General features: G+C 41.3%; 1 protein-coding gene and 1 long non-coding RNA gene across 2 annotated transcripts; one reads left to right on the top strand and one right to left on the bottom strand.

The window, feature by feature from the left end:
• Nucleotides 1-10,229: 10,229 nt before the first annotated feature.
• On the bottom strand, nt 10,230-11,012 carry LOC115923866. Its single transcript, XM_030985255.1, has 2 exons — nt 10,949-11,012; nt 10,230-10,786 (listed from the first exon to the last, which is right to left on the bottom strand). Exons 1-2 carry the CDS (start codon nt 11,010-11,012, stop codon nt 10,230-10,232), a joined length of 621 nt encoding a protein of 206 aa, XP_030841115.1.
• A 10-nt stretch (nt 11,013-11,022) lies between these two features.
• Nucleotides 11,023-12,520, top strand: LOC115923669. Its single transcript, XR_004064040.1, has 2 exons — nt 11,023-11,226; nt 12,117-12,520. It is a non-coding gene; the product is annotated as an uncharacterized LOC115923669 (long non-coding RNA).
• The last annotated feature ends 6,112 nt before the right edge of the window (nt 12,521-18,632 follow it).

The following is an 18,632-nucleotide window of genomic DNA, read 5'->3' as shown; positions in this document are numbered from 1 at the left end:
CGCTGAAAAAGTCTTTGGAAGGGGGGAGGTTGTCTACTAATTTGGCAGCCACATTTGTGAAATGAGAATTGAATTCATCAGCGATAGCCATCTTATCATGAGATAATTCCCCATCAATTTTAATGACAGATTCTTGTTCTTTTCGCTTCTTATTTTTCAATCCTAAGCTTTTTAGATTCTGCCAAAGTTTTTTCGAATCTTGTTTATAATTCTATCTTATTTTGTAAGTAATCGAGTTTAGCCTTTTTCACCTCTCTTTGGACCATATTTCTTAATACTCTGTATCTTTTATAGAGCGTCTCATCTTTTGCTCTTTTCCTCAATTTTTTGTGTACTATATTTCTCTCTTGAATTAGGGAAAGAATATCTTTAGTCACCCAAGTTTCTGATCTTTGTTTTATTCTTATCCGTTTCAGTGGCGCTATCACATTCAAATTTGAGATAAAAACATGTTGAAATATTGACCATGCCTCATTTACATCTGTACAGTCAGTTATTCGTGACCAATCAACAACAGATAGTTGAAGATTGAAAGACTAGCTCTTCTGTATATTTTTTCATGGATCTGATATCGATCATTAGTCCTGTGATGACCTATAGCCAGTCTAATATTTTTCCGTGTACAGAAAGTAAAAGAATGGTCGCTAATACCTAGATCAATGACACCACTTTGACTTATTATCCATAATATTAAATGCAATATCATTTCTGATATAGAAACATACACCACCTCCAGAGCCAGAGGATCGATCATGGCGTATGATTTTATATCCGTCTATTTCAATTTCTTCATCATTAATGGAATTGTTTAACCATGTTTCAGTGAAAGCAATAATAGACAGCCTTTTTCTTTTAAAAAGAATTCTAAGTTCCGATATCTTGTTTAGAATAGACCTCACATTAAGGTGTAAAAAATGAAGACCTTTAACTTTAAACTTTTCTTCAAATTCTTGATAAAGAGAAGTGTTTTCATCTCTGAGGTTTGGCTGATTTTTTTTTGCTATCGCTTGCTTTTCAGGTGTAACGCGCGTTACCTTAAAATAGTTTTCTTTTAGTCTATCCTCGTTTTGGCTTTCTTTCTCTAAAAAATCGTCAGTAAATAATGATTCACAAAAAGATGGCAGACAACATGTTAAACAATTCCACTTCTCATCAGGGCATTCATAATATAACCTGCGGTACTCTGAAAAACTGATAGCTTGACAGCCATGATGGCGGTGGTGCATGGTGCTAGACATCGATGAATGTTAATCATAATGTGAACCAGGCGCGTACGCAGGGGGGGGGGGGGGGGGGGGGGGGGGGGGGGGGGGGGGGGGGGGGGTTGGGGGTTGAACCCCCTCCTTTGGTATATTTATGTGTGTAAACACCCCTAAACCCCCCCCCCCCCACCCCCTTTAGGATTTTTTTTATTTTTTTATTTTTTTTGTAATTATTAAAAAAAAAAAAAAAAAAAAAAAAAAAAAAATTATGCCCATGGCTGACCTAAAAAAAAGGTGACCTTACCCCCCCCCCCCCAACAAAGAAAAATGTCAAATTTTCAAATTTCGAGACTAAAAAAAAATAAAAAATAGTGGCCTCTCACCCCCCGTTGCGATTTTTTGGATACTACCCAAAAAAAAATGTCCTCTTACCCCCCCCCCCCCCCCCCCCCCCCCCACTGAGCGACTTTTTGACCGGCGCGATTTTAGAGCAAAATAATAAAGCTGAGTCGTTGCGAAAATTTTGGCCCGATTTTAAACCCCCCCCCCCCCCCCCTTGAAAAAATCCTGCGTACGCCCCTGATGTGAACATCATATTAACAAACAAAAATTCGGCTAAAGTTGATATTCCAAGCAAATATAGGCTACACTTGGCGGCATGTGACTCATAAGTTGTTCATTTACATAGTATCATACATTGATTTTATGGAAACCCTAGATCTCCACTTATATAGCTTTGACGTATGATTGATAATTCACTTCATATTTTTATTTGCCAAATTACAGCTAGTTTTCCTGCCTATAAGGCAGGCCAAATAGGCCTAAGTCAAGGGAGCCAACAAAATAGGTTTTCACCTACAATATTTTCTCAATGTCACTAAGAGCTTTAATTTGATATATTGATCACTAAAATCGGACCTTTGACTATAGGCCACAACAAACCTGCAGTTAATTCAGAGAATCTGAAATTATACATTTGCAACGTCGTCTGCTATCAATGTGGCGACCACATTTAAACAGCGTCACGTGACACGAACATAAAGCACATGTATAGAACACACGTACGTATAGTGCACCCAACGAACTCAAACCCCGAGTGCACCCTAGTCTGCAGGCACAGACCCTAATTTGACACTTAATCTAAACATCATTGTGCCTTGAGAGAAGTCTAGCCCAGCTACCTACTGGTTGTGTCAATATAGTCAATATTGTGTCAGGAGCAGCTACAGTACATGGCCTATGGTAGTCTTATAGTGCAGACTCACTTTTACGACTGACCAGGGTCTGTGCTTGCAGCCTAAGTGCACCCCTTCCTCATACACACACACAGAGTGAAGTACGATTTCGAGCGTGACAATCGCGTTCCGCCACTCCCTTTTGCTTCGTTGCCAAAATTATGCTTATTAACAAATTTCAAAATAAAAAAAAATTTCAAAATAAAATACTTGTAGAAGTTAAAAAAAAAAACGTATCGAAAAGTATTTATTGTTCGATACATTCCAAAGTAAAAATTTCAATCTTAAAATTTACATGTCGATATCGACCAAGCGTGCTAGAGATCTCTGCTATTCACACAGATGACGCCCCCCGGCCGCGAACTCGTTGCACCCAACGTGGTTGCACCAAAACAATAGATGCGTAGATCCTAGACAACCGGCCCAGAGACAGCTCAACCCTGGACAACTAGCCCTGGACAACTTGCTGAGTCGTCCAGGGTGGAGTTTTGTTTGTTTTTTTTTCTTTCTTTTTCCCTTCCACAGGGATCCTTTATTAAATAATATCGTTCACATTATTATGTATACAAGAATTAGTTTTTACACGCAGAAATTCAAAATAATATTCCTGGCCATTCAAAATATGATAAGAAAATACATTTACAGATACCGGTATCAGTTACAAATTGAAGTTCACTATTTAAAATAAATATCACAGATTTAGTTGGCAAAATGATTTTAGAAGAAATAAACAATCAGAAACACTTTGCAAAAAGTAACCACTTTTTCACAAATTTCTGTTCTTTCAGATTTGTTTTACATAAATACTTTTCCATGTTATAATAACACTTTATCGCTGATATTATGTTTTCAAAAACTGGCAAACACTGTTTACATTTGGCTGCAAAAATTTCTTTCCTGACTATAATCATAATTCAGTTGAGGGCACTGTTATTATTACCGTGAAACCCAAACAACTTATTTTTATTTCTAAACTTAATAAGTACATTATTACGAGACATCAATACTCGAGTTTAGACCATATTTCGGTTGTATGAATACAGTAACAAAATATATGTATAATCGTTTCTACACTGTTATTACAGGGTGGAGTTGCTTCGGCGGAGAGCTCGATCCACTTTTCCCCCTCATGATTTAATGATCTAATAATTCATTTTATAAACACAGTCATGCAGGTAACATGGAAATTGAGAGCATTTTGAGAGCCGGTTCTAAAGAATAAAGATGATTTTCCTAATTGCAACGTCACCATCCGAAAGACAGTTGATCGTGACTCAGTTTCGAACCTGCAGGCGTCTCCGAGGCAGAATCAGTTTGTAATTACTTCCATTGTTAGCTGGATTAGGCGCACGTACGCCACAATTAACGCCCAGTTACTACATTTTATTATACATGCAACTCACTCCTAGATCCTAATCAAATAATTGGTCATGCGCGGTCACGTGTGATTCATTTACTGAGACTATAGAACTCGATCACTCACCCAGATCCTAATCAAACTAGAAATATCACAATTTGTATTGCCGCACAATGCGAATGTTTCCCCCGGCAGTGGCAGCGATTTTGTGTCATCCTTATGTTCGAAGGAGGGACAAAGATCCCCTCCCCCCCCCCCCCCCCTCTGAAACAAAAGGATGACATAGATCGCCAATTGTGGCTCAGACTAGTCTATTGTCAAGACTAGGAGCAGCATCACCAAAACAATATAATATGTGTAGATTAGAGTATAATGCATCTCTGTAGAAAATTTGAAAGAAATCTGTCAATAAATGTGGCAGTTAGAGCGCATAAAAGACATATATGACCTATGACCATATAAAAGACGGAACAATGAGGGCAGCATTGCCCTAAAGTGTAGGTGTGTAGATTATACCAAGATATACACCTGTGTTAAAAATTTGGGCAAAATCCCTTGAAAAATGAGGCCTATAAAGCACAAGCACAAACCATCCAAAAGAATATGGCCTTTTAAAGGGAAAGTTGAGTTCTGTTGCAGAGGGCTCTACACAAAATAATTTTTTGTGAGACAATGAAAAACTGAGTGTCAAATTTGAAAAAAACATAATATTTAAATGACAAAACCATCTTTGTTTGATCAAAATCGGTCCAGAGACGGCTGAAATATAACGATTTCTAATACTTGTGTACCACCACAAATAAAAGGTATTTTGAAAAATTTGAAAAAACCATTGAAAAAACAAAATAAGGCTTTTACGTCGTATTTCAGCCAATGCCGATGTTGGCTTTTTTGTTGGCATTTGTGTGTTGCTTATATTACGCACAACCAGCCGGCCCATGTATTGTTATTTTTAAATAAATAATTAATTAACGGTCACCATGTTTTTTTGAAAGTGGAGCTGAATTGGTATGCTCGAATTGGCAAAATTTCACACATTTTGGGGTCTAAAATTACCTTCATAGCAATTTTAGGTTCTAATTAAAGGGCCTGAGGAATGTCATAGATAAGAATAAAAGCAATAACCATGCACTTTGAAGGCATTTGCGGTCTGAAAACAGAACTCAACTATCCCTTCAACCTATAGAAGACGGAACACTGAGGGCAGCATCACTAGTTGTGTAGATTATACCAAGATACATCTCCATACAAAATTTGAAAAAAAATCTGTTAAGTAATGATGCAATTAGACCGCAAACTAGAGTGCAACAAAGACATCTATCAGAATATGACCTTTGACCCTATAAAAGATGGAACACTGGAGGCAGCATCACCAAAATCTATAGGCTTGTAGATTATACCAAGATACACCTTCGTTCAAAATTTCAACGAAAAGGCCTTGAAAAATGTGGCCTATAGAGCGTACCATCCACCAAAATATGTCCTTTTACCCTATAAAAGACGGAACACTGGGGGCAGCATCACCAAAAGTTATAGGGGTTGATATTATACCACGATACACCTCAATACAAAATTTGAAAGAAATCCGTCAAGGAATGTGGCAGTTAGAGCGCACACAAGAATATGACGCGGCGGCGCGTAACGCTGCTGAATCTAAAGTACCCTACCGGCATACTGCCGGGGGATACAATGATTAGTGATGCGCGGTCACGCGTATTGCACGTTTTTTTTAGCGCAACATGATGCGCAGTAGTGCGCGTAGAGAGCGCTAATTATGTGTGTGCATCCCACCCCCCCCCCCCCCCCCACTCAGTGTAATTTAGGGTACGCATATGCGTTTTTCCCTCCTTTTGAAAACACCCCCCTAAGTCCGGAGCCAGATTTTTGTGTATATATTACAAGCAGGACTTTGGTGCGTGAAAAGTACCCCTTTACCGACATTTTGGGAACACGGCCGGATGCGGTCCCTCCGCCACCGGAGTGAGGGGCCGGGGTGCATGGGCCTATTCTTGCGCAGCACTATGCGGAAATAGGTAAAGAGGTAATTAAGTGCTCTTATTATATCTATGTGTGCGCACTAAATCATGCTTATTAAATTTGAGATTTATTTGTCACATATTATATGGAAAAGTGGTGTCTTTTGGCGAGTCTTGAATGTATGCTCGCGCGCATGTAATATAACCAATGGGCACAAGCTTCAAAAACCGTTCTTACGTCACAGATATTGGTGTAACTTTGCAATGCTGCAAAATACAAGGCTGGCGCGAACGGTATTCTATTGTCTATATTTTTTTCTTGTATTTTCCAGAATATGAGAAAATAATTTTAAGTATTTGTGTCGGAATAGGCCTCGAAAGAAATATTTTTAAGAGAATTTTGGCACCAACCCTTCCATAGCAATGCACGTACTTGCACAATTCGAAGCAGGAAACATAATCGATAACCCCGTGTTCGAGATCGGCTCTGTTTTCCAGCAACGGATTACCCTACGCATACAGCGTTTTCACTTAGTGCGGAATTATCCCTCTCTGTCATATATCGAAATCAAGCTGATTGGTCTAGAAAATTCGTCGGAAACCTTGAAAAAAGTAAGAAGATTAATCTTTTCCATCCAATCACATTTGGCGACAGTTCGAGCTCATTAGCATAGAGAGTTATGACGTCATATCATGCCATGACTCACCTTTTCGTGGCTGTGTGTGTAGGGTCATGAATTATTCATGAGACGCACCTGTGCGCGCTGAGCAAAGAAAGACGCGTACAGATCCACTTTAGGGGAATTTCGGTCTGAAACTTTTCCATATGCCATATTATACTGTCACGAAACAATCTTGAGTGAAATCTTTTTACATCAAATAATACTAGGATCTATAGGAGTTTCGTAGTATCAAACAAAATGATGCATGTTTTCATTAGGCGTTCGATCTATCCGTCCTCGTTGATGATGTTGGTATATATCGCGATAAGCCAACGATAGATATATATACAGCCTCAACTCGAGTGCGGATAGATCGTATAATGAACTCATGCGCATGCATCATATGCAAAACGTGCATGAGACTTGGTAGGTCTGGGTCGCGGTATCGTGCATGGGCATCCACCTTGATCTACTGCAGATCTAAAGATCGGCAATCATTGCGCAGGCGGCGGCCGGTAGTCTCGCCAATGGGCATTATTACCCCTTTTTTGTTTTCTCGAGTCGGTCTGGCCCTCAGGGCTAGAAAATTAACCCTAAACTCGTATACCGGCAAGCAGTGGCGTAGACAGGTCCGTACACCTGGGGGGAGGGGATGACTCAGGGGCGGATCTAGCTTTTTGCTAAGGGGGGGGGGGGGGGGTTGACCAATAATGACGATACGGAGCATCGTCCACGAGCCGCGAAGCGGCGAACCGATTTTTTTTGGGGTGTTTATTTGAACCCCGTAAGTGATGTTTTCCTGGCATCTATTAACACAATGGAGAACATAAAAAGCAGTGCATATAATAACGTCTTTTTAAATCAAGTAACAGTTAAATACACAGTTATATCCAGAGTTATCATGTGTTTGGTTAAGTTACCAGATGAGTTGAATATCTTCTCACAATATTTGCACTTGAAAGGGTTTCTCTCCAGCGTGCGTTCTTTTTTCTTTCTTTTTTTCTTTTTTTTTTCTTTTTTCCCCCTTTTTTTTTTTTTTTTTTTTTTTTGGGCCGCCCAAGGGGGGGGGGGGGGGGTTTAAACCCCCTTAACCCCCCCCCCGTAGATCCGCGCCTGTTTAATCTTGTGGTTATCTTGTGGTTTCCAAACCACAATATAACCACAAAAAACTTGTAAGATTTTCTTTTTTTATACCGCCTGAATTGGCTTTGACCGTGTGAATGCGGCTAATAATAAACACAATTACAATAATGATGAGGATTATTATTATCATCATCATAATTATTATTATTATTATAATTGTTATCATTATTATTATTACTATTATTATCATCATTACAAGCGCGTAGCCAGGATTTCATTTTAGGGGGGGGGGCGGTAGTGAGCACGCGAAGCGTGCGAATCACTTAAAGAGCGCGCAAAGCGCGCTCCCTAGGGGGGGGTGGGTGCAGGGAGGGGGGAGTTTCCCCCCTCCCGCGCGAAGCGCGAAAGCTTTGAAAGAAGACGATTCGTTGTACCTTTCTCGACTCATAATCCTTGTCTGAATTCAGTCCCTCCCCTCTCTGGCGCGAAGCTTTGACGTTTCATTAAATTATTAGAGAAAGAAGACGATTCGTTGTACCTCTCTCGACTCTTAATCCTTTATCTGTATTCAGTCCCCCTTCCGCGCGAAGCGCGGAAGCTTTGAAAGAAGACTATTTGTTGTACCTTTCTCGACTCATAATCCTTATCTGAATTCAGTCCCTCCTCTCTCACGCAAAGCTTAGACGTTTCATTAAATTATTAGAGAAAGAAGACGATTCGTTGTATACCTTTCTCGACTCTTAATCCTTGTCTGAATTCTGTTTCCCCCCCCCCCCCCCTCTCACGCGAAGCTTTGGCGTTTCATTAAATTATTAGAGAAAGACGATTCGTTGTACCTTTCCCGACTCATATTTCTTAATTTGAACTCAGTTTCCCCCTTCCCGCGCGAAGCGCGGAAGCTTTGACGATTCGTTATACCGTTCTCGACTCCTTTTCCCTTTTTCTTCCTATACGTCCTCTTTCTTTTTTTTTCTTCTCTTTCTCTTTTTTTTTTTTTTTGCCGGCGTTTTTTTGGGGGGGCGACCGCCCCCACCGCCCCCCCCCCTGGCTACGCGCCTGCATCATTATGACTTATTAAGTAAGCAAATATCATTCCCCAAAACCTGGGGGGGGATGATTGTACATGCCATCCCCCCACCTTGTGAGGTGGGGGGGGGGGGGGGGGATGCATCCCCCTCATCCCACCCCCCCCCCCCCCCGTTGTCTACGCCCCTGCCGGCAAGTACAGCAGGATTTTGAAACTATAGTACCCTTTTTTTGTAAATAGCCCAAAATGGACGTTTTGAACCCCTAAATGCGCGCGCACCACGCGGACCGCGTCCAATCTAAAAAAAGCTCCCCTTTATACGCGTTTTCTTGGTCACGCATGATTACGGTATCTATAGTTGACGACCCCCCCCCCCCCCCGGCCCCACGGGGGGGGGGGGCGTTATTTTTTTTCGGTGGCACAGATTGGGGTTAGGTGCGTGTTGAGCCTATGGGAAAGTTTAGGGTTAGGGTTAGGGTTAAATCAAGACCCCTTGGATCTTGGATCTTGGATTTATTTTCCTCCGAAGAAGAGTTTTGACTGGAGGTGGTGGAGGGTGGACGATTACATTTTGGAAAAAAGTTCTTTAGTAACTGCATTTTTAAATGAGAGCGGGGAGGTTTGGTCGATGGTTGCTTGTTGTAGGTTATTCCATGTCTTTACAGTCCTTGGGAAATATGAGTTGGCATAGACGTCCGAGTTGGTGTGGCGAATTTCAAATTGGTTGGAGTGTCCTCGTCTACGTCTGTCTGGCTTAGGGTTGGTGTGAGATTGGTAGTCGGTGTCGAGTTGTCCCTTGATCATTTTGAAGAGGCAGGTAAGGCGGTGTGCTTCCCTTCTGTCTTTAAGAGATCCCCAGTTGAGTTGGTTGAGTAGCTTGGTAACACTGGTGTCCCATCCGTAATTATTGGTGACAAAACGTGCAGCCTGACGTTGAACTTTCTCGACAGCATAGATGTTTTTGGCTGTATAAGGGTCCCATGCTGCAGTGGCGTAGTCAAGGTGTGGACGAACAAGAGTAAGATACAACTTTTCTTTAACATTAGATGAGCAGTGATGGAAGTTGCGCCTTAGGAAGTTAAGGACCCTTGAGGCTTTGCCGGTTGTGTAATGAGTCTGGCTATTCCAGCGTAGGTCTTTCTGGATATTGATGCCAAGGTATAGAGTCTGGTTCGTTTCCTCCAGGGTAACATCAAGGATTTTGTAGGATTTAGTACCCGGTGTTCTCTTTCTTGAAACACGCATCGTTTTGCATTTAGAGGGATTGAAATGCATGCCCCAAGTCTTGGACCACTGGACCATAGTATCTAGGTCTTGTTGAAGAGCTTTCTCATCTTCAGCAGTTTTAATGGGACGGTAAAGTAAACAATCATCAGCAAAAAGTCGTGTTGTACTGGTAACCTTTTCATGAATGTCATTGATGTGGAGTAGAAAAAGGTGAGGGCCTAATACTGTGCCCTGTGGAGTGCCACTGAGGACTGGTAACCACTCGGAACATTGACCATTTACACAAACACGTTGCAGTCTCTTTGTCAGGAAACTAGATATCCATCTCTTATTATTTGCTCGAATACCATAATAGTCTAATTTCATGAGGAGACGCTGGTGCGGGATGACATCAAAAGCCTTTGAAAAATCAAGCACTGCCATGTCTGTGGTGATATTTTTGTCTAAGTTCTTGGCAAGGTCATTTGTTGTAAGAAATTCCTGAAGGATGTTGATTTCCAGCCAGGATGTTATGCTTGGCCAAGTGTCGCATCAGGTTACTGTCTATGATGTGCTCTAATAACTTACAGCATGTGCACGTCAAGGAAATGGGGCGGTAGTTTGCAGGGTCAGTAGTAGCACCCTTCTTAAACAGCGGGGTGATATTCGCCTTTCTCCAATCTAGGGGGAGATCTCCGGTGTCCAATGACTGCTGAAATATAAACTGTAGTATGGGAGCAATCTCCTCTGCTGCGATCTTTAAAGCTTGATTCTGGATTTGGTCTGGTCCAATTGCTTTGGCTGTGTTTATATTGAGAAGAAGTTTGTTGACACCTTCAACGTCAACTGTGATGGGCGGCATGTCAGGGAATGTACTTGGAGGAAGATCTGGGAACGACGATGGAGATACATCCTCACGTGTGAAGACACCCTGGAATTGGCTTGCAAGGGCTTCGGCTTTATCCTTGTCATTCGTGAACAGCTTGTTGTTAGCTTTCAGCGGCTGAACTCCTGTGTTATCAGTTCTTCTTGATTTCACTCTTTAAAAAAAAACACCAATCTGTGCCGCAGAAGAAAATAACGCCCCCCGGGGAAGCAGCCCAACCTGGGCAACTCTGCATTGCCGAGTTGTTAAGGGTATAAGGCCGAGCTCGTTTGTTCAGGGTCGAGCTTGGTTTGAGTTTGGTCGAGCTCACTAACCTCTCTGTGACGTGTACTTTTGGCGACTTTGGGACGGGTTGTTGACGTGATGAATTGGAATCATAGAGATATACTTAATAACACTAGAGGGCGTACTCGCTCAAATTGCTGTGTGGACCTGGAGCTGTGGCCGCCATTACTAAGGAGGGCAGAAAAACGAACGACCCAACAAGGTACTGTGCACAACATACGTGGAAAAAATTGGAGAAGCCAGGTTCGTGCGTTGCATTTGGATGTTCGAACCGAAGAAAGAAAGGGAACTGCATAATATTTCACAAGTAAGTTCTTATTAATGTTATGTTGATTAATAAGGAGATTTTAGAGCTAAAAATGTAGTTTATGCAGTGACTGTAGCTAGTATGTACCCGGGTTGTCTCATGACAAGCCACCGCAGCTCCTGCAGCAGCGGAGCGCGCCAGTCCACGCCCGCCGGGCTGGGGCAGGCATGGGTTAAGGTTCTGGGGATGGTGATGGGAAAATTCTGCTGCGCTGGAGTCGCTCGCAACTCCAAGAGCCAGAGAGTCCAACTCGGAAATATAACTCCATGAGCTTGATTCTATTAAAGAAAAGTCTAGAATAAAACGATACAATTAATTTTATCTTATCTAATTTCAAGATAAAAATCAAATGTCAACTTCTTTAGATCTATATTTTAACTAGACTAGGGTCTAGACTAGACTCTAGATCTAAGTTAGATCTAGACTCTAGATCTAAACTCTACTCTCTAATTTCTAAAGCCCGAAAGGCAAAGCCAGGTTAGACGGATATAACCATCTGATATGGGTCATTTCTTTAATAAAACTGACATTTGTTGACATTTCCCATAATATAATCAGAGGTCTAGTGGAGCCAGACGCAGTCTCAGTAGAACAACGGACGATATAGAGAGACTGAAGCTTTTGGTCTAAGCCAGGCTAGCCTGCCAAATTTCACATCACAGGAGTTATCCAACTAGGCTAGGCTAGCCTAAAAATCCCACCGCACACTACACTATTTCTATCAAATTTGCTTATGACTTGCTGACATCATTATTATTTTATTTATTTGGCTGGAAGCTGCTTTCAGTTTCAGTCTTAAAAATCACATGAAATAGCATGAATAGTAGAACAATTGTCATGTTATGAGAAAAAACTCATTATTGTTTCCATTTGCTTTTATTGTAATGCAGGAATACACCCAAGGGAGGAAAGGATGTTACACACCACATCTCATTCTTAGAGCTGTGCCAACTGTCTTTCCTGGACATCCTCCCTATAAACAGACCCATGGCTCAAGACTCCCAGCAAAACCATGTACAACATCCAAAAGTGTTCCCGTGCCTCCAAAGAAACCCTATGACATTACAAAAGAACATGACTATTCTTTTTCTGTCTGAGTTGATTAGAAACTGAATATAACCAGACAGCAAGTGCAAGATGCCAAGAAACAGCTTAAAGTGGTGAAACAAGGTAAACAGGAGAGATGGAAAAACCAGGACTCTCTTGCAGGAAGTCCACGAAAGCAAGCTCATTAGCCAGGATCAGCTTGACCTACTTCAACACAACTTTGGAGAGAACGCATTTTCAGGAAAAACAAAACTACAAAGACAGATCGGTCTTTTATATTTTGCCTCTTGTCTGCATAGCTTATCCACTGGATGATTGACTGTGAAGCCGTTTTAAAACTGGAGAGAGCTTTCAATAATCTTTTAAAAAAACAGAACAATCTGAGACTTTTGTTCTGTGTAATAAAATAAAATTTTGGGGACACATTGTGACAGTTGCACAACCTAACCATAATTTTCTGTTTGTTAACTTTACACGAAGGCAAACTAAAGTGGAACTTAGAAGAATTGATTACATTAGGGGTTAAACAAAATGTACTTGAATTTTGAGTTGTTGTGAGGTACACTGTATTTGAATATTTACTCTATAAGCTTCATGATTGTACCTGCTGTATCTGATTCAGTTGCTATAATTCGTCCCTATTTTCAGGAAGTGACGGTAGTGAGGAAAATCGTAACGCAAAGTGAATGCATTTTTTTTCACTACCGTCACTTCGTGAAAACAGCGACAAATTTTTGCAAATTATTTGCACTCTACATGTGCTTTGATTCTGCAGGTACAGTATGGATAACCTGAGATAAACATGTAGACCTTTTTTTATAACATTGTCTGGATTGCTCTCAACCAAGTGATTTACATCATTAAAGATGAAAAGCAAGAAATTCACATCAAGTGAGCCCATTTTTAATAAACGAGAAGAATTCACAGATGTGTGGCAATTGAAAAGCCTGTGTAATGCACACCATATACACACCCATAGATCGTTTTGTACATAGGTTTGAATTTTGTTCCAAAATGGAAAACTGCTTTTGAAGAGATTTGATAACAGAAAAATTATATGGAATAATGTCACTAGATGTAAACCCATAAGATTGTGCACTCTTTGGCTTGTTGTATCTACTGTGTACATTTGAGGGTAATCAGTTTCAAATTTATTATTACACCTGATGAATAATGATGTCAAAAGACCATGTTACTATGAGGTTTCACTGAATAGTGTAGTTCAGTATCCTGAGATGTAAGTCTCTTCAATTATAGTTCTTCATAGCAATACAGGTGACTTGGAATATATATGCTCAATTACTATTTCTGGTTTGCATTTATTACTCGATGTATTATTTGTAAATGTGACGCGCCTGCGTGCGCTTGGAGCCAAGACTAGTTAATAAAGTGTTCGTTATCGCTGACATCTTGACACATAGACATTGGCCTCCTGACATTTATGTTTTGGGAGTTATTGTGGTGGTTTTGGGATGTGTAATGCTTGTCTTTGGTGGCGAATCAATTTGTTGTGGTTGTGTTGCCTATGATCCGTGACAGTATATTTGGGGCTAAAATCTGAGGTGTTGTTTTTGCAATGTTTGTCTTTTCAATTGTGATGTATTATTGCAGTATATATGTCCTATAAAATGTCAAAACTTAAATGCCTATGCTGTAGAATATCAACACACGTGTGCCGTGTGGTAATAAAAGGTTCATTTATTCATTTTTTTCTTCAAATTTAATTATAAGTTTATTCTCTAAAACTGGTTGATGAAGAAAATAAGAAATACACTGTATCAAGGAGAATATTATTTATGGAGAAAAAAAAGTGGTGTGAATAAATAATTATTACATCAATGATCAGCTGTTTTTAAAGAATATTCATATATATTTATAGTGAACTGTAAAAAATTGAATTACTCTTTCAGACAAAAATAGAGATTTTATAGAGAATGGGTGAAAGACATAAGGTGTGAATTTGATATAAAATGAGTGAGAGAAGAAGAAAAAGAATGTTTGGATGGATGGATGAATGATTGGATGAGTAAATAACATAATTTTTTAAAATTAATGTGTAGGTCTATAATTCTTTCCTTCCCCCTCTTCCTATCTTCAGTATCGTCCTTTATCTGCATTGCCATTATCTACCTATCCTTCTATATTATATCTATCTATCCATCTATTTATGTGTCTAGCTATCTACATACCCATCTCTATCCCAAATCTATAAGTATCAATCTGTTTATAATAGTCATAAACATAAAATGAATATATTACCTTTAAAGCATTTTAAATCAATAAACCCTGGCTCTCATAATAACTGAATTAGAAAGACATTGGCCCCCGGCATTGGCCCTGTAGCATAAAACTTTGTTTAATATCATGACATAAATATCAAATACAAGTCCCAAATGCTTGATTCTAATTGGTTGAAAGCCAAGTAATATTTAATGTCATAATATCGCAGTTTTATATTGACAAAGAGGAAGAAAAATTGAAGATATACTGAAATATAAATAGCTTTTTGTGTCCCTTTTACCTCACCATAACATCCGTAATTAATCTTGACCTACACCAGATACCATGACTGAGGCATGAGTAGGGTTCATGCATTATGCAAAATACCACAATTATAACGTTTCATACTCGAAAACCGATAAATCAACCCGAAAAATGAAGCTTCACATTGCATATCAGTAACACAGTTTCGAAGGGAACATCCGGGTATTTCTCGAAGTTGTGCCCTCCTTAGTAATGGCGGACCGCGCCCCATGCGCGCACAGAGCTTTGAACGGGCGCGTATGACGAGTCCGCACTCTAGCCTTATTAAGTATATATCTCTATGATTGGAATAGATCGTGCGTGATACTCCTAACTTATGACCGGGCCCCCGCAGGCGCAAGGCGCGTTGGAGCTTCCCCGAGTTAGGCCCGGAGCAGAATTAGGGGAAATTCGATTGGAGCTAGCTGCGCTCTAGTGTAGCAAGGTATCCAAAATATAGCCTACTAAAACAGACCCCAAATTTTGTGGTCATCATTACCCTAACCCTAACCCTAACCCTAACCCTAACCCTAACCCTAACCCTAGAACCCTAACCCTAACCCTAACCCTAACCCTAACCCTAACCCTAACCCTAACCCTAACCCTAACCCTAGAGATAATGATAAACACGAAATTTGGGGTCTAAAATTTGAGGTCTGTTTTAGTAGGCTATATTTTGGATACCTTGCTACACTAGCGCCGCCTAGCCTGCATGTTACTTTTCACGTCACGTCGTCTTCGGCTCTTGGATCTTGAATTTATTTCCTCCTTAATCCTCCGAAGAAATTTGTGATAGTAGATCTACAAATATTATGTGTAAAACGTAAGTAATTTGGGCTTTATCTTCTTCTTCTTCTTCTTCCTCCGCTCTATATCAGAGATCAGCAGCTACCAGGCAGTAGACTAACAAAGTTAGACTCTACTGCAGTTTGTCATAGCAAGTATGTTCATGGTCGGTCATGTCAGGTATAATGTGTATTGGCGATTGCATTAGCACGAGCAGAGTGGATATTGTATAAAAATGACAGTGATGCGTTAATAAGAAGGTTCTTTTGGTTAGCATGGTTAGGGCAGTCAGTTAGAACATTGGGAAGTAGGACTGCCTGCGTGAAGGTCTCGGGGAGTCGGGGTCATCTGGTCTGAATAGATACAGTATACTAGTCTATAATTATAATAGAGCGAGTGTCGACTGCTGTACGCCCTTGTGGTGGAGATTGTCGACCAGCTTCTGGCGATGATTCCCGAGTGGTATGCACTTGGCTATGAAGTGTGTGATGTCCTCCTCTTCCGCTTTGCACACTTGGCAGAATCGGATCGTACCCTTCTTGATTTTACATAGCCGGGATTGAGTTAGGTACGTCTGAGAGAGAAGTTGCGAGGGTACAATGACTGAATGAGTGATTTCAAGTACGGTGTTCGGTGTTGGTGTTGGTGTTGAAAGCGTGGAAAGGCTGCTGAACTGAGCTCCAACACCGATGGTCAGTTTAGAAGGACGATACCGATCACGCGTGCGCGTTCTCAATGGCTCATGCAACACCAGCCTCAACGCCGAGTGACGTCCTACTCTACACGTGAAAAGTCTTGCGATAAAATCATAATCCATTCAGAAAATCGAATAAATTACATCATTTTGAGTATCAAATGTAAAGTTATATTAAAAAATCAATATATAAAATATCATTTCTCTTGAAAAACATATATACATGTAGCTCCCATGATTTACAGCTGTTTCTACTGTACAGTGGATTTTTACCTTGGCATGATCGTGAGATTCGTGCCAGATGTCCGCATAGTTACCTGCGGTATACTGCAACACCAACACCGAACTTGAAATCATGAATTTCCCAATCCCTAGGGGCTGGTGTTGGTGAATGGGAAAATAACACGTAAATCGTCAACACCAACCGCGATACTCGGTTCAGCAGACGACATTCAACACCAGCCCTCAACACAGACTAGCTGAAATACGTCATATTTACCGAGGTCAATCCCAACACCAGCCTGATTTCAAGTTCGGTGTTGTGGCTGGTGTTGGTGTTCTCACAACACCAACACCAGCTTTCAACACCGAACTTCAAATCACTCATTGATGGCTTCACGTAGAAAACTTAAGGAGATGGACCTTGGGGTAAAGGTCATGGGGGGAACTAGCAGGCGCGGATCCAGGGGGGGGGGGGGGGGGCCGAGCGGGCCTTGGCCCCCCCCCCCAATCAAAAAAATAAGAGAAGGAAGGAAAGGGAAAGAAATGACATAATTTCTGAGATTTTTCCTCACTTTTTAGTAAATTTACGTTTGTATGTGTTTGTTGGAGAATGACAAATTACTAAATTTAGAGCCAGGCAAGAAATATTTTTCTTGAGATTCCTACATGTCAGGCCCGAGGTGGGGCGGGGATTGGGAGCCTCGAGCTCCCCCCCCCCCCCCCACTTTTTTGAAAAAGTATATTAAAGAGAAATAAAATAGAATGAGAGCAAGAAAGAAAGAATAGTTAACTGCCAGTGTTAACAATTAATGAGGCATCTAAATATGCTCATCTGACCGTGATTAAATGCCTAAAACCCCTAAGCTCCTGGGGGCTCTGCCCCTGGATTCCACCTAGGACCCTACGGCGGGCCCTTAGATGCTCATCTGACGGTAATTTAATGCCTAAAACCCCTGATTTTTGGGGGCTCCGTCCCCTGGAACCCACGCCAAATAGTGACCTGCCAGTGTCATAAAATAATAAGGTATAAACAAAAATGCTCATCTGACCTTAATTAAACGCCTAAAACCCCTGAGCTTCCGGTGCCGGCTCAGCCGCCTCGACCCCACCAGGGGCCCTAAGGCGGGCCCCTGAATGCTTTATGACCGCAATTTATTGCCTTAAACCCCTGAGCTTGCGGGGTTGGACAAGGTATCAAAATGTGTTTATCTGACCGCAGGCGCGTAGCCAGGGGGGGGGGGGGGGGAGCGGTCCCCCCAAATCGGAAGAGGACGTAGGAAGAAAAAGGAGCAAACAAAGAACACCTTTGAAAAAAGGATTAAGAGTATAGAGAACGGTACAACGCATCGTCTTCTTTCTCTAATAATTTAATGAAACGTCAAAGCTTCGCTCAGGAGGGGAGGGGGGGGGGAACTGAATTCAGACAAGGATTAAGAATCGAGAATGGTACAGCGAATCGTCTTCTTTCTCTCACAATCTTGTGAAACGTCAAAGCTTCCGCGCGAAGCGCGAGAGTGGGGAACCTGAATTCAGACGAGGATTCAGAGGCGAGAACGGTGATACGAATCTTTAATGATTTAATGAAACGTAAAAGCTTCCGCGCTTCGCGCAGGATGGAGGGGAACCTAAATTCCGACGAGGATTATTTTCGAGAACAGTACAACAAATCGTCTTCTTTCTCTAATGATTTAATGAAAATTAAAACTTCCGCGCTTCGCGCGGCAGGGGGGAACCTGAATTCAGACGAGGATTAAGAGTCGAGAACTGTACAGCCAATCGTCTTCTTTCTCTCATGACATTATGAAACTTAAAAGCTTCTGCGCTTCGCGCGGGAAGGGGGGGGGGGACCTGAATTCGGACGAGGATTAAGAGTCGAGAACTGTACAACGAATCGTCTTCTTTCGAATGATTTATTGAAACGTAAAAGCTTGGGAGGGGGGGGGGGGGAACTGAATTCAGACGAGGATTAAGAGTCGAGAACTGTACAGCCAATCGTCTTCTTTCTCTCATAACATTATGAAACTTAAAAGCTTCTGTGCTTCGCGCGGGAAGGCGGGGGGGGGGACGACCTGAATTCGGATGAAGATTAAGAGTCGAAAACTGTACAACGAATCGTCTTCTTTCGAATAATTTA

This window comes from Strongylocentrotus purpuratus, unplaced genomic scaffold, assembly GCF_000002235.5.
Source record: "Strongylocentrotus purpuratus isolate Spur 01 unplaced genomic scaffold, Spur_5.0 spur5_scaffold_14, whole genome shotgun sequence".
NCBI lineage: Eukaryota > Metazoa > Echinodermata > Echinoidea > Camarodonta > Strongylocentrotidae > Strongylocentrotus > Strongylocentrotus purpuratus.
This window is presented reverse-complemented; position numbering and strand designations above follow the sequence as displayed.